Raw genomic sequence first — 17,598 nt, 5'->3', positions numbered from 1 at the left:
TAACCAAAAAGGTATTCATTATTAACTTACTTACTGCGATGGCCATGACCCAAAGTGGATCTTGGCCTCCGACACTAGATTCCGCCATTCGCTCCTATCCTGGGCGATCTGATGCCACTCAGTAACCTGAAGGTCACACAGGTCAGGTTATGAACCTCATCGATCCATCGGTACCTGGGCCTTCCGACCGGCCGTTTTTCAGTAGATCGCCACAAGTGAGCTCTTTTCACTTGGCCCCTATCCTTTCCAATTGGCCGAACCATCGCAGACGCGAAGCCTTGCTCTCGCCGATGACGTTGGGCTCGCCCACTAGCTCTTCCACCTCCAAGTTCTTCCTGACTCTCCAAGAGCCATCCTCTCGTCTCGTAAGGCCTAAAATCTTTCTGAAGATCTTCCGCTCTGCCACTAATTAACGCTTCGAGTAATTTAATATTAAATTGGGGGTAAAATTTTAACCATCTCCGTCGTATCTCTCTAATTGGTTGGAATCGTTCGGGACTATATGACTAGTAAATTCATTATATATCGCGAGTCAAATTGAGCTGTCAGCCGCGTATATTAACAAATGGGCTTCTATGAATATTAATAATGTATGCCATATATTTGTTTGATTATGAAAATAGCTGCCCGGCAGTTTAAAATGATTAATAGTTTAAATCGTTTGCGAGATGTTATCGCTTGAAAAAGTATTAATAAAATTACTTTCCTAGAAACCGCCCTTTTGGCCATTTATCTTATTTATTAATTAACAAAACAACTTTAGTTTTAAGGTTAAGTTTTAAATGAGACAAGTTATGAGAAGTTTCATCTTATAATACGTTTTGAAGTAGAGGTAACCATAGAGTCTCTAACAATTAGATAGACACCAAGCGCAAAAAAGTACATTCATCACTTATATTTAAAAATATAAGTATGCGTCGCGCTCTCGACATGTAAAGGCGGGGTCGCTACTCTTGAGAAAGATCCTCGAAAATTGGATCGAAACATGTCGAACGCTATATCGACTTAATACGTGAGTAACCCGCTTAAAATATTTTTAAATATGTGTGAGTCTCACGGGAGTTTTATAGTTAAAATGACATTCACTTACTTTTATTTATGTACGTGTCATGACTGTGAATGAGCGGTTATTTGCGGGTACTTACTGTACTAAACTTGTAGTACCTTTTTACGTATACCTTGTATTTTATTTTAGATGTATATTACCTATAAATAGTATTTAAAGCGCTGGTAGCCTAGCGGTAAGTACCTGCGACTTTCGTTCCGAAGGTTCGGCTCCCCCGGCTAGCACCAATGAGTTTTTCGGAATTTATGTGCGAAATGTCATTTGATATTTGCCAGTCGCTTTTCAGTGAAGGAAAACATCGTAAGGAAACTGGACTAATTCCAATAAGGTCTAGTTTAGCCTTCGGGTTGGAAGGTCAGATGACAGTCGCTTTCGTAAAAAACTAGTGCCTACGCCAAATCTTGGGATTAGTTGTCAAAGCTTCCATGAGCCGTGGCGAATGCCGGGATAACGCAAGGAGGATGATGACCTATAAATTAATAGTTTGTGCTACTTTAGGATTTTGCACATAAAAAAATATGAGAATGATTTTTCCAATTAAAAAGTTGGATAACTTGCAAAACTTGCTGCACTTTTTTTTCTCGACGAGACGAATATTGTAGAAGCCCCGCTGAGCTATAATAATTAGGGCCACTTGCACCAACAAAAATGGAGGGAGATCCTCCATTTTATATGGAATTTGACAGATGACAGACCGCTAACCCTGAGTTAAGTGGTTGGTGCAAGTGGGCCTTATAATATTAAATACTTATAGATATGACCCGATTAAAACAGTTTCATATAATTTATTATTAAATCATCTCATAGTTAATGCTAAAACATACTCCTTTATGATAAAACATTTATTTTCTAAGAAACTAAATACCAGTTCTACACTGGTCAAAAAGAGAAATAAAAAAACAAAGTGTGATGTAAAGCTGCATTTTTGGTATGTTATTTGGGGTCCTTGGGGGAATGTAGGACTATATTTTGCAAGCAAATAAATGGTGTGCTAACTTCGTAATTTAAAAAAAAAGTAAAAAAATCAGACTTTTTTTTGGTTTTTGCCGTTTTATTAAAAAACTATGCATTTTTGGTCAAAAGTTGCTGTGTAATGTTGAAAGCGCATTAAATTCCAAACAGTTTGACATATTTTTTATCAATGTCCGTCAAATATTTTTTGAGATATGAAGCGTCAAAAAAAGAGCATTTTTCCCCTTTCTATGAAAATATTCGGTTTGCTAATATTTTGAGACAGATATCAGCAAAACAACTTAGGCTATTACATCAATTGTAAAATAAAAATGTAGAAAATTTCACTAGCTTTCATTTAAAAACAAAAGAGTGCCAGTTATAAAAAAAATAGGATTATATCATAAGTCTAGTATAACTGGATCAGAAATAATCGGTGGATGGTAATGGCCAAATGGGATAGTTTACATATATTTACAGGAGGCGTAGCGGAGAACGAATTATTATTATTTGGGGGCTGTTCAAGTATTACTCAGACACATATTTGCGTATATCAAATCAACATTTATTTAGTAAGTTAAGTTTACGGTCAGAAAGACCTCAGCATCGCCGCTTGGCGGAAAAAAATATTTACTAGTAGAAAACTCTCATTAATTGAATCAGATTGTTCCGAAATTGTTCTTGTATGGACTGGTTTTTAAAGCATATCACTGAGGGTCAATAACATCGATGCAATCTCACGAGCGTTGTCGTGGACGTGCCCGAATCATAGTATTCTCCGTTTAACGAAATATCAGTACATAGTATGTGATGTATTGCACGCGCAGGTCTCTCACCACCGCGCAGGTGTAGTCGGACCATAACTCGACAGTATAAACGCTTGTACAAAAACTGAGGAACAGCTGTCTTTTTACGCTGTCACTACATTTGGCGAATCTTCTAGCCAACATGTTTGCCCTTACTGCGGTGGCTCGCCTCTGCCTTTATATGTCCTCCCGGTCTTTTAAACTGGACAACAAGATGTGGCCAAGATATTTGACTTCGTGTACTCTCCGCAATTGAACTCCATCAAGCAAAAGAGGTGGTACATGTGTGGGCATATCTGCTGCCTCCATGAGCATAAATTCAGACTTGTCCGGATTGTATCTCATGTTATGCTGGCTGGCGTATCTCTCGCATTCTGCAAGTAACTTACGCATAGCTCCCACAGATGGTGCTAGTAGGACCATATCGTCTGCATATGCGATGTGATTTATCATTTGCCCATTGATGGAGCAGCCAACCTCGGTACTGGTCAAAGCCTGCGACAGCCCATCCATGTACACGCTGAAGAGAGCCGGAGACATACTTTCTCCTTGTCTCACGCCACAGTTTAGCCCGCTGGCTGTGGACAGAGTTGACTTCCATCTTACTACGTTCTTCTGCTGGGAATACCACTTCTCCAGTATCTTAATATTTGGCGTGGGCGTTTTCCGTCCCGTAGTTTATTCCACAGAAATTGGTGGTCAAATACAGAACCAGGACCCTCAAAAAGGAAAAAGTAAAATGTAACTAATTCTGTTTTATTTTTCTAATTTACTAAACTTCAAAATTTTACTGTATTTTATTTCTTCATTAGTAATAGTCAAATCGATGCAAAGTTAGCTTAGACAATTTTTTCAGATAAACGGATATCAAAGAAAGTAAGATCGAATAGATAGCACTTTCAACCTAAAACTTTTAGCGTAAACTATTTTACCTTAACCAATCTGCCAGACTCTTGGCTTCTCTATTTATAGATTTTTTTTTTGTTTACCAAAGTAACTATTCGTCTTACTGACCTTTATTTGCACTAAAACTAAAGCAAAATAAATTTTATACAATGTCATATTGCAATATATATCATATCATGAAGTATTGCAGATATTTGTCTAAAAATATTGGCTAAACGCTACATTTTATAAATGCGTCAATAATTAACCTTTTTTGACGCTTCATATCTCGAAAACTATTAGACAGACATTGATAAAAAAGATGTCAAACTGTTTCAAATTTAATGCGCTTTCAACATTACAAAGCAACTTTTGACCAAAAACGCATAGTTTTTTAATAAAAAAATAAAAACCAAAAAAAGTCAGATTTTTTTACTTTCTTTTTAAATTACGAAGTTAGCACACTTTTTTTTTGCTTGCAAAATATAGTCTTACATTCCCCCAAGGACTCCAAATAACATACCAAAAATCCAGCTTTACATCACACTTTGTTTTTTTAGCCGATTTTCATGTAAGATTTGACCGGTGTATTCTGTAAGTTTTTCAAGTCGTAACTCGTCAGTAGTTAGCAGTCTCAGCACGGTGTGAGTAGATTTACATGTACGCGGCACGTGATCTTATCCTCAGTCCCACCCGCCCCCGGATTACCCACGGAGGCTTTAAGCTGAAGTATTAACGGCAAAATTAAGATAAATATTAACAACTTGAGATGTTAAGTTCTAACTTTTACTTATTGGAAAATATTGTTAATGTTGTGTGGATCTTCCCCCTTAGCACAACTCCTTGTCGCGCGCGAGTCCATACTTGAAGTCGCGCTTGATGTATGGACTCGCGCGCGACAGTGCAAGTTGTGCTAAAGGGGCTGAACTTGCATCAAAACCATTTGCTTTTGATTCAACCTGGAGAACTTGAAAAAATTTGTTTCTTCCCCAAAACACATTGACACTTTAGAAATAAAAAATGTATGTCATACCGTTAATACTTTCTGGCAATTTTAGGGACACCCTGTACCTAGTAAAAGCTGCTCAGTTTACAGCTACGAATCATAAAACACACAGGTATACAGGAAATTCTTTGTTAATAAGTTCATTTAGGCTCTACAAATAAAACTTAAGTAGTAATTAGTTACTGTTGATTGCCTCTTATCTTTCAACTATTTAAGGATTGAAAATACACCCTGTATTATTGCTAAATTTCACAATTTCACAATAAATCAAAATGTTGATTATTGGTATCCCAAATTTACGTTGATAGCAAAATTGGCTTTCAAAAAAGGGCGCAGCGCAACGCAACAGGTGTTCAAGGGGCCCATTTGACTAAACGTAAGCTAATCTTCAAAATGACTGTCGAATTACTTGTGAAAGTTGTGAAATAATGTAAATAATCCTAAATTATTCAAGCTATATTTATATAAGCAAAATACTAACATTTTGACCGTTTTCGGATACTAATATTTATGATGAGTATATATGTATATACAATAAAATGAAATACAGTACTTTATTACACACCTCAATACAGGAAATAATCCATACTAATATTATAAATGGGAAAGTGTGTGTGTCTGTTTGTTTGTCCGTCTTTCACGGCAGAACGGAGAGACGAATTGACGAGATTTTTTAAGTGGAGATAGTTGAAGGGATGGAGAGTGACATAGGCTACTTTTTGTCTCTTTCTAACGTGAGCGAAGCCGCGGGCAAAAGCTAGTATACAAAAAAATAAAATAAAGTACAATACAGTACTTTATTACACACCTCAATACAGGAAACAATAGGTAATATAATAAGTATACAAAGCATGGGTATATGGAGTAACGAACATTAAAAACAAAAATAAAATAATCGAATTGATGTCATAGTCCTTTTGATATTTAGAAGTCGGTTAAAACTATTATTTTTTTTGCATCCAAAATAAATAATTTTTCCCACGTTTGAAGCTATCCCTATACCACAGTACTTACATCCTCTCTGCTTTGCCGTATGGTTGACTGGTTTAGAAAGCCTTATGGCATTAAGTCCATCTATTGTTCTTTAACGTTTTCTTACATACATACATACAATCACGCCTGTATCCCATAATGGGGTAGGCAGAACACATGAAACTACTAAAGCTTCAGTGCCACTCTTGGCAAATAAGGGGTTGAAAGAAAACGAAACTGTGACATTGCAGTGACAGGTTGCCAGCCTCTCGCCTACGCCACAATTTAACCCATATCCCATACACTCTAAGAACAAATTAAAATACTTTCATAGAAAATATTTTAACTTGTTATTTTTAAGTAGTAACACTACTATTATGTTCTAAACATTAAATAAATGTCATATACAAAGAAAAAGTGACCAAAGCCTCCAGTGCTCAGAGCTGGAATCGAACCAGCGTACTCCGCTTACCGGGCGAATGCCAGAACCACTCGGCTATCGGTCCACGAAAGCTAGGGTCGAAATTTCTAAGTATATGACATTTCCGAAGGCTCGTGGCTCGTGGCTCATATCCCATAGTCGCCTTCTACGACACCCACGTTTTCTTCTGTGCATAAAAGGTTAAATAAATCAACAAAAATCATAACGAATTTATTAATTATCCAAAAGGAGTCGTAACAGATTACAGGATAAATGTATAACATGTTCACGTCGGAAAGAGATCGATGGCGGTCCGTGTCGATAAGATTAAATATTGATCGAATATATGCATTTATCGAGCACTTGATAATTACTCATCTTTCATTTAATTACTGATTTCCTTATTATGATTATCCTTATTTTAAGTTTTACCGCGCCACGATATACTTTTATGTACAGTCCGTCGCAATAAGGTGAAAATGTGGATACATCTCTTTGTAGTCGACTATACTAATTTAAATACTACATTGTGCCACGTGGGGCTGAAGTAAAATATTGCAAACGAGAGTAAAAACTCAAGTTTGCAAAATGCTTACGCCCCGAGTTACGCATAATGTTTTCCACACAAGCCTTCTTGAGCTTACCGTGGGTCTCAGTCAATCTGTGTAAGAATGTCTTATTAATATTTATAATATTTATTTATTTATTTTATTTATTTATCACACTACTGCAAATTGCACTGCAATATAAAAATATTTAAAAAGGTAAAAATAGGTACCTATGTACTTTGGGTACTAGCCTAAGACCGGTACGATATTTTTGAAAATAATTCTATAACAGTAGTTTTATTTCATATACAGCGCTTAATCGCAATTTAAAAAACCTATATTTTCGAATCCACCAATAGTTTGGAATGGAAGATATTAAAAAAAACTACGCCTAGAAAATAAGCGTTTTCTTTCAGCAAAATACCTCACAGTAATTTAATGGTAGAAACATGTAGAAAAAAATCAGTTTTAAGGTTTACAACCCGAAGCCACCTAAATATATGACGGGAAATAAGACTATTTTTATTGATATAGAATTTTTGAATTTTGTCTAACGTGCTCTAGAGCTGATATAATAACAGATATTTTTAACCAGAAATCAATAGCACATAATTTTTCAGATATTTAACATATAAAAACCACCAATATATTTATATGGAAATAAAAAAATCTAAATATTTGACCGGGCAAATTCGAAACAGATAATAGTACGAGGTTGACTTTTATTGTCCCTATTTAACAATATTAACAGCATGATAATCCACCCAATAAGTTTGACCTTTATTTAATACTTTAATATATTTACATTTTTTGCGTGGTTTGGTTTGGACCTTAGTGTCTTACATTTAGGAATCCATATGGCAAACCACCACGCCGGTGGAGCTGAGCCGAGGGTAGGTGATGAGCCGTGTCGCATGCTTTTTATTCTGTTCTTCTATTACACATTAACGTAAATGAGGAGGCACACTGACATTTTACCCCGCCAGGCGGCGCCTATGCATGTCACTGTCATTCATATGTGAGAGAGAGAAAAACATAATTATCAGCTTCTCGCTCTCACGTCTCACGGACTAATAGGGTGGCGCCATCTGTCATATCCTTTGAGTGTTCCTCCTCATTACATGCCTGTTTCTACATAAGTAATATTTTAAGTAGATTAAAAACAGACGTTTCCCACCGATAATAAAGTCCAAAGTAATTAAAAAAATTACACATTTATTTTAGGCATGCGATTTGACAGTCGTCGAAAAGAGTATATATTTGTCAGTACATACATCTATCTCACGTTTTTCTCTTCTACCATTTGACAGATCTCCGTCATCTTGTGAAATGTATTCTTCCATTCTTCAGAATCGTTGAAGCAACGCTTGTTACAAACACGCGAAAGCTATGCAAAGTCTAATTTCGACCCATATGTCACGGCCAGGTATAGCCCCGGCGATTATCGTTAGACTTACAAGCCACAGGTCACAAGTTCAAATCTCAGTCGTCGCATACGTTTTTACAGCTTTTTTAATTAATTTTTTAAGGTTTTATTTATATTATAAGTTGATGAGTACAAGCTACTGCAATGACATTAAATACAAGGACGCACAATTCATAACAAAAATGTTTTAAAAATCTGGGTCTAAATTGCATTTATAACATTCTTGTTGATGCTAATAACGTTAACTTCTTATCTGCTTAGGAAAAAAATCGTTCATGTCATAACCAACATAGTGTATAAAGACCTAAGTATCAAAATTGCAAATGGAACTGCCACACACTAAAAACTCTTTATCAAAATACCTTTTGTCATAATATGCTCAAATGACTTATATGTCAAAATGAATTGCGAACGAATATTGAACGAATGGAGCCGCTACCAATATATAATAAGTATGTAGGTATTAGATATTTCCAATTTATTCCATAAATATAAATACCTAAAAAAGGCCGCAATTTTACTTCTTCATTACATAAACTTTAAAAATACCCTACTGTATCATCTTTATCTTGGTCACTTGTACTCCGTTTATTACAATAAATGTATGTAATGTATGTATGTGTAAATTTCCTGAAATAAATGTCATATCTTGTTGTCACAAAGAAAAATTTACAAGGCTTCCAAGAATCTCGAGCTGGAAGGATACAAATTAAAATATTTTCTATGAAAACAATTAAATTCGACAGCAGACAACCCAAAGGTTTATCGGATTTATTTATTATAGGCATTTGTTTTAAATTAAATACCAGTGGTTCTGATCTGATAGTGTGGGATATTCTTTAAAATTTATTTTCAAAAGGAGATTTAATGTTGGTAATGCCATTCAAATAATATTAGAAGTGTCTAATACGCGAGTGTTCGAATTTAATTATAGGATAGCACATATTGAAAGTACTGTAATATGGGTACAAAAGCCTGCCTATTGAAATATAAAATACATAGCAAAAAGTATAGAAAGGACCTACTTTTCGACTTTTTATTTACACTACGTACCGACCATACAACTGACTCTAATTAATCTTGGTATTAAAAAGAGTAAAATGTAGTACGTTTTTCCATTATCCGATCCGATATCGGATGTCGGACCGATATTCCATACATTACAGGCGGAATCTTGGATTCTTCTATTGATATCCTTCCGACATCCGTTATCGAATCGGATAATGTGAAAACGGTCTAATAGCGACTCAATAGTTTTTGTTCCTTGAAAGTCATTAATTTGAACAAATAAAATTATTCATTGAAATCTATACAATTACAACGAGTATTATAATGTATAATACATTCATTTTGTAATGTAATCCAAAGAAATAACTTATAAGAAATATATTCTACCCTTTTTGCTTGTTTTCTGATTACTATTTAGCCAATTTTTCATTGACTCATACCATGGACTTTCAATAGGGACTGAGCTCACACTTTTTTTGCCATACTAAATTGAACTTTATCACCGGTGCAGAAAGGCGTTCTTATCAGACTAGTAAAAGTGTGTCCACATGAGAGGGTCAAAGTTGGGGCTGGTGTCCCTCTCGCACCTGTGACCAGTGTTAAAGAGATTACTACAGTAGTAGTATTTTTACCTGTATGATAACTAAGTTTATAAACTTCTTAAATTATTTTTGTATTATATCGAGGCAAGGATATTAATACCTTGTAATGAATTGGTAAGTCATTATTATGAAGCCATAAAACCAAAGATTTGCGCAATTAAAAAAAACCTTTAATTCGGTATTAGTAGATTTGGTAGTAACTTTGAATATTGACTGGTATCCCCAAATAATGACAGTGATGACGTCATTCAAATAATTTTGACAGTGGCAATAAGTGCGAGATCACCAGCCCCAACTTTACCCTCTCATGTGGACACACTTTTTGGCCTAACAACTCAATCTAGCTTAATGATATATAAATCTATTAGTCATACCGGACAACTGTCACTGTACAGTTGTAATCCTTATTACAAGGGCATAACGTCTAGCGATGGTTAGCTAAGACAGAGTATTGCGGTTAGTAGGAACGACGCACGATGTTGAACCTTAGGTTACCTTCAATCAATACTAATACTGAAAGACAATTTTTAAACTTATTGCATTACATGTGTCTAACAAAATTTCAATGAAATGGGTTGTAAATCTAATACTAAAAAATAAATATTTAAAAAGAGAGAGTTTAAAAGGGTGTAAAAGATAAAAAAATAACAAGAAAAAAAGATTTCCACTGCCGAGGATCGAACCCACGACGTCAGGTCAGGAGCGCGCCCATCGTCTTACGCTACTATAACTGAGCTATTTAAGCGATAGTGAAGGTGGCGAAATATATTATTATACCGCGATGTAATGAAAATACGAATGAATAACTAACTTTCGAAATAATGCAGAAAATGACATCGTCAATAGTAGAGTTTGTAGGTAAATGAAAAATATGAAAATACTTCTTTCAGTACAGATTTTAGCGCTTCTTGGCGTGCATTTAAAGGTGGATTATTTTTTATACTTCTTTATTTTGATCTTAACGAAAAGTCTGTTCCAATTTTTTTGCTGATATAATTTTTGCCCTGAATGTTATTCTGAGCTAGTAAAATACTGAACTTCCGTTTTGTTTTTAGGGTGGTTTCAGTAGAAATAGTGTTTCAACACATAATGTAGATACAAAACAACCATAACTTCACTTGTCCTATTATTGCTTGCGTCATAACTAATTTAATTACTCCGCTTTTTGCTACTACGAAGTATCATTCACAAAAATAGGTGGTTTCTTAATGTGTTATAAAGATCATAAATTAAAGTAGTCGAATTTAAAACAAAAGTCCTGATACCATTTTCGCCTGATTTTTAGTGAATTAAAATAATCTTTTTTTTATTATATTATACGTTTCTTGTCACAAATTTTGGTGGCTTAACTAAAAAAACTGTACCAAATTACCAAACTTAATTTTTGGTGAGATAAAAAGTACTGTTATAGAATTAAGTTATTTTCCCAGTAGTAGCAAGACCGGATAGCTCTTGGGGTATACCCATTGGAAACATAACTCCCTTTGGGAGAATTATTTTTCTATAACTCTCGCTCCGCCTGCGTATCATTGCACATTTATTGTGCCAGTATGATTGAAATTTTTGAAAAGTTTTTTTTATAGTAAACGAGCAGACGAATTAACTGATGGTAAGCTACAACCGTCGCCTATGGGCACCTGTTATAATACGTTACCATCTTTTGACATAACAATATTATACTCTTCTCTGCTGTCTCCGAATCAAAGCATTTTTTTCCATTTGCCTGAAATAAAGACCGTTTAAACATTGCATAGTGACTTTTGAAGTCATAATGAACAACTTTTATAATGGAGCGAATGCTGATTTTAGCATTCGAACGCGAACGAAAGAGAAATTAGTTGTTACATAGAAATGAGCTGTATCATAATAGTCGAAATGTATATGAAACAGACAATTCTCTTTCTTTTTTTCTTTTTTTTTTAATACTACATCGGTGGCAAACAAGCGTACGGCCCGCCTGATGGAAAGCGGTCACCGTAACCTATGGACGCCTGCAACTCAAAGAGTATCACATGCGCATTGCCACCCCATTAGAAACTTGTACATTCCCTTTTGCTGTGTTAAATACACGGCAAAAAGGAGTGCACAACTTCCAAGGAGGGTTCAAGGAAAAGAAGGGTTTTCAGCATTAGTCCCATAGTAAATCTAGTTCATTATGAGCTCAAAAGTCCACTATGCAAAGTTTAAGCGTTCCTTTCTATTTCACTTTGTATTTTGGACTAAACCAATAAATACTGGCACCCACATTACATTCAAGAACACAGTATGAAATCGAAATGTTTTCTCAATACCTTGTTTTGAGGTCGTCGATACTTCGCCACAGAACCCATAAATTACCCAAGTCATTGTCATCTACCCCACCATTAGGCATGCATCATTCCCTAATAAAAAGTAAACAATGCTACAGTGCAAAAAAGCGGTAATTTCGGCCACGCAAAAACAAAGTAAAATTGGTAAAGCACCATATGGCGCCTTAGTATCTTTTCAATATCAAAACAGCTTATAAACAGGGGTTTAAAACATTCTTACTGTTTATACACTGTGTAACATAAGGAAAGCGAACAATTTTAACCAATTACGAATTTTTTTTAGTTTTTTTTTAATGTATTTTTACTTAAAAAATAAAAATGTTATTTGTTAAACACTGGTACTTACCTACAGTTGTTTTAATAGTTATTTTTTCTTAAAAACTACTTCTTGCATTGTGTTCCTTGTCACCGTTTGACATTTGTTAGATTATGTCGCATAACAGCACCATCGCCATTAATAAAGCATTATAAAAAAACCGGCCAAGAGCGTGTCGGGCCACGCTCAGTGTAGGGTTCCGTAGTTTTTCGTATTTTTCTCAAAAACTACTGAACCTATCAAGTTCAAAACAATTTTCCTAGAAAGTCTTTATAAAGTTCTACTTTTATGATTTTTTCATATTTTTTAAACATATGGTTCAAAAGTTAGAGGGGGGGGACGCACTTTTTTTTCCTTTAGGAGCGATTATTTCCGAAAATATTAATATTATCAAAAAACGATCTTAGTAAACCCTTATTCATTTTTAAATACCTATCCAACAATATATCACACGTTGGGGTTGGAATGAAAAAAAATATCAGCCCCCACTTTACATGTAGGGGGGGTACCCTAATAAAACATTTTTTTCCATTTTTTATTTTTGCACTTTGTTGGCGTGATTGATATACATATTGGTACCAAATTTCAGCTTTCTAGTGCTTACGGTTACTGAGATTATCCGCGGACGGACGGACGGACGGACGGACGGACGGACGGACAGACGGACGGACGGACAGACAGACATGGCGAAACTATAAGGGTTCCTAGTTGACTACGGAACCCTAATAAAAAACAATAAGCAGTTTTTTTTTAAACAACACAGTGAGGAAGGCTCTGAACATCCCAACCCGACAGGACCAGGCAGAAGACCGGCAACCTGGTGGTCCAATGTCGAGAGAGATATGCGGACACAAAACCTGACCACAAAGACAACCCAAGATAGAGGCCTGGCGCCGACGTACGAGGAGGCCCGACCCCAGCTGAACTAGGAAATGGGCTGAACAAAGAAGAGAAGAAGCAGTTTTTTTTTATGGTTTTAATTCGGACACTAGGGTAAATTCATTTGAAATTCTAGTCTTGAAACGCGCTGTTAAAATTATTCGGTTTACCCTTATTACACCGTGTATTCTTAAAACTAAGGTCAGTGCCGCTACCGCCCACAAAATACATGCCCGAAAACTCCTCGTCGGCTCACTTTTGTACCCGAAATTGTTCAAAATCTAAATCGGCGGGAAACATATGTGATTGTTATTGGTTGCACCATACAGGGAGGATCTGCACATTTTATTATTTGTGTGGTTCCCCGCAGCGCCGGTGGGGTCGGAAACCTTTTTTGGTGTCATTAAAAAGGCAACTTTAAAAAGTCAGTAACAATAAGTCTTAGGAGTAGTAGTAGTAGTAACAGAAAAAAAAAACACATCATTTGTACAAAAGGGGAACTTATTTAAGGAAGTCTTATTACAGGTTTATAGAAAAAAATTATCACGGTTGTTAGTCCAAACTTAGTTTGTTAGTTTGCAGTGAATTTGATAACAATAAAAAAAATAACCGCACGGTCCTGGGTTCGAATCCCGGTAAGGGCATTTATTTGTGTGATGAGCACAGATATTTGTTCCTGAGTCATGGATGCTTTCTATGTAAATATATAAGTATATATTTCATTAGACTTATATTGACCGGGATATAGACCGTGATTACCTTTTTGATTTTTGTCGAGCTCCCGATATTTCGACGCAGTTGCATGCATCATGATCACGGAAAACTGACGAAGGCGGGTGGATGTTAAAGTTGTATAGACAGCGCGCGATCTACCCTCCTTCGCGCGCGTCGGCTGCGTTCACTTTCAGCGTTACCACTGGTCGCGTTCACACTCGATGGTCTGTCCAAACACACTACACTCACAGTGTCACTACGTTTGTTCAATTCTGACTTCACCGGTTTTTTACACAAACAAATCACTGGATTCCATACATTAGATAGTTTGAAGCCATCCTCACGATTGAAATTTTTATATTTGTGAATCTCAATGGCTTCTCTTACCAATCTCGGTATGTAGTGGCGTTCCGTCGAAATTACCTTAGGACTATGCAACTCGATCCAATGATTTGCACCCGACTCAATGAGATGTTGAGCAATAGCAGACTTGCGAGTATCGTTCTTTTTGACTGCAGCAATGTGTTCTTTAATTCTGCAGGCAATAGTGCGCTTGGTCTGCCCTATGTAAGAACTGCCACAACTGCACTCAACTTTGTACACCCCAGGTTTTTCCAGAGGAAAATTGTCCTTAGGTGACCGCAAGAACTGTGCAATTTTCCTGTGTGGGGTGAAGATAGTTTCTACAGAGTAATTGTTTAGTATTTTAGAGATCTTATCTGTCACTCCCTTTACGTACGGCATAAACGCTGGTTGTCTCTCTACGCGATGAGTGAGGTGCTTGGGTTTCGCATCCCGTTTATTAACGTTAACTCGGTAACCATTTCTCCTCAGGACTCTCTGAACATGGTTCAACTCCTGTACAAGATGAGAGGAGTCACACAAAGCGTGTGCTCGATTGGTTAGTGATGTTACGACCGAGTTTAACTGTCTGGGATGATGGTGTGAGCTCGCATGCAAGTAACGATCTGTATGCGTCGGTTTCCTATAGACAGAGTGTCCCAGCATGCCCTCGGCTCCAACCTTCAAGCTCACATCAAGAAATGCAATACCCCTATCTTTTTCCATTTCCAATGTGAACGACATGGATCGATGCACGCTGTTCAGGTGTCGTAACAACAGAACAGCTTCCTCCTTGCTACCCTTTATTACGCAGAACACGTCATCCACGTACCTCTTCCAAATTTTAACGGGAACTGGGGGCGCAGCGAGGGCTTTGTGCTCAAAATGTTCCATCCAGATGTTAGCCACAACTGGTGCCACTGGACTGCCCATCGCTACTCCCTCTGCCTGTATGTAATATTGCCCGCGAAACAGAAAATAATTTGTAGTGAGGCAGTGTTCGAGAAGCTTCACGTATTCTGATGGGATGCCATTCTCCTGCATCATATTTCGTACTACCTCAATGCTGTCAGTTACAGGTACATTAGTGAACAGTGACTCTACGTCAAAACTGACCATCACTTCATCTGGTTCAATCCTAATGTCCTGTACAATCTCAATAAAATGGCGAGAGTCCTTCACATACGATTCCGTCCGCCCAACCAACTGTTGCAGCACCTTCGCGACGTGTTTTGCCAAATCGTACGTGGGTGAATCAATCTGACTTACAATGGGCCGTAAGGGAGAATTAACTTTGTGTATTTTCGGCAAACCATATATTTTAGGCGATAGAACATTTCTGGGTCGCAATAGAAACTTCACCGTATCCTCAGTTAATACCTGTTCACACTCCTTGACCAGTGTCAATGTGGCACGATTGTACCGGGCTGTAGGATCGTAATTTACCTTTTTATAGGTTGCTTCATCACTCAGCAGTCCATTTATCTTGCTCTCATAATCGCTAACATCTATAACTACTGTGGCATTGCCCTTGTCTGCCTTCAAGGTCAAAATGTCAGGATTAGACCGCAGGTCGTTCAGAGCTTCCCATTCCTCCTTACTTATATTACTCCGAGGTAATTTTGCGTGCCTCAGGACTACAGCAACATCTTGTCGCAATGCGTCAGCATCATGAGTTGGGATCTTATTACGCCTAATTACCTCTTCAGTACTTCCTATCACCTCTTCAAAAGGTATACGCTTCGGAGTAGGAGCAAAATTCAGACCCTTCTTTAATACATTAAGTGTAGGCTCTGTCAACTCAGCTCGGGAGCTCGACAAAAATCAAAAAGATAATCACGGTCTATATCCCGGTCAATATAAGTCTAATGAAAATAACCGTGAATCATTCAAAACTCTTAAGTATATATTTATCTATTTAAGTATGTATATCGTCGCTTAGCACCCATAGTACAAGCTTTGCTTAGTAGTAAGTTGATCTGTGTAAGGTGTCCCCAATATTTATTTATTTTATTTATTTATTCAATAAAATGTCTGTAAAATTATGACGTTAAAAATAACACTCACAAATTGTGCTAATAATTCGCTACGAAGCTTAATCCAACTGTGATTGATCAAGGTCAATGATTGAATGATTGCAATTTTATGAAGTTATTAAACCATCAAATCATGTCTTAACTCACTAATGACTATTAAAATACCTTCAAAACTAATATAACACTAGACTTATATTGACCGAGATATAGACCGTGATTACCTTTTTGATTCACGGTCTATATCCTGGTCAATATAAGTCTAATGAAAATAACCGTGAATCATTCAAAACTCTTAATATAACACTTTACCTGGCCATACCACGATACGTCTAAAACGTGCAAATATTCCGCCATTAATTTACAACATTACAAATTAATTCCAATAACGCTATTAACATCCAATCAGCATTTAATGATCCATTACATTTCCTACACTGTGTACACGAAGTTCCTACAGTCCACAATTTATTGCGGCAAATCGCTGAACTAGACCTTTGTAAGCAATATTAATTTGCTTTCGAATTCAATGTTGAATTAAGACGTGAATAAACGACTAGTTTGAGAACAATTTCGCACCGCAGTCAATTTTAATATTATGTTGCTCAAACAGAGCGCTTACCATAATATTTTGACAAGTTAGCATACTTACTTTACTCAATATTAGCCTATTTATAATAAAATATATACCACCCTATTTTTATCGAATTCCAAAAACGCACACAGTCCACCTGTCATATTTCACTAATACAAGCATAATACGCGTTCACCTACACGAGCTTAGACTGTATGCTAGGAACGCGCCTCTTTCATATATATCTGATCGCCAGTGTCCAAGGTGTGGTATAACAGAGCGATTAATGAATTCATTTCTGTGTGATTCCGGTGATTTTCATAATAGAATTGTCCTGTATTTAATTACTGTTTATCAATTATAGTCTACCAGTAATTATTTCCGAGACACAAGTTGCCGGTATTTAAAGTAATTATATTCTCATGCTTATTTATTTTTCTTCGGTGGGCTTGTCACATGTCTGGAATGACAATTTATATGTTATTCAAATACATAAATATTATGACAATGGGCAGTTAATACAAGTTGTGTTACTTGAAATAAATAAATTTTAATTTTAATTTAATTTAATTTAATACAGAATTCTTTACTTCTAGATTCATATTCATTAAGTAGCATTAATGAAATGATATTTAAATGGTTTTAAATGGTTATTTATTTATTTCCGACCTGATTTTTATTTTTACTATTTTTTTTATTTATTCAAACTTTATTGCATACCGTAAAACGGTCCTACTTTG

General features: G+C 36.2%; 1 protein-coding gene across 1 annotated transcript; it reads right to left on the bottom strand.

Moving 5' to 3' along the window:
- Positions 1–226: 226 nt before the first annotated feature.
- Positions 227–16,604, bottom strand: LOC125229344. The gene is made up of 3 exons (XM_048134163.1): positions 16,597–16,604; positions 14,875–16,064; positions 227–405 (listed from the first exon to the last, which is right to left on the bottom strand). The coding sequence occupies exons 1-3, from the start codon at positions 16,602–16,604 to the stop codon at positions 227–229; spliced, it is 1,377 nt and encodes a 458-aa protein (XP_047990120.1).
- Between the last annotated feature and the right edge of the window lie 994 nt (positions 16,605–17,598).

Source organism: Leguminivora glycinivorella, chromosome 9, assembly GCF_023078275.1.
Source record: "Leguminivora glycinivorella isolate SPB_JAAS2020 chromosome 9, LegGlyc_1.1, whole genome shotgun sequence".
Taxonomy (NCBI): domain Eukaryota; kingdom Metazoa; phylum Arthropoda; class Insecta; order Lepidoptera; family Tortricidae; genus Leguminivora; species Leguminivora glycinivorella.
This window is presented reverse-complemented; position numbering and strand designations above follow the sequence as displayed.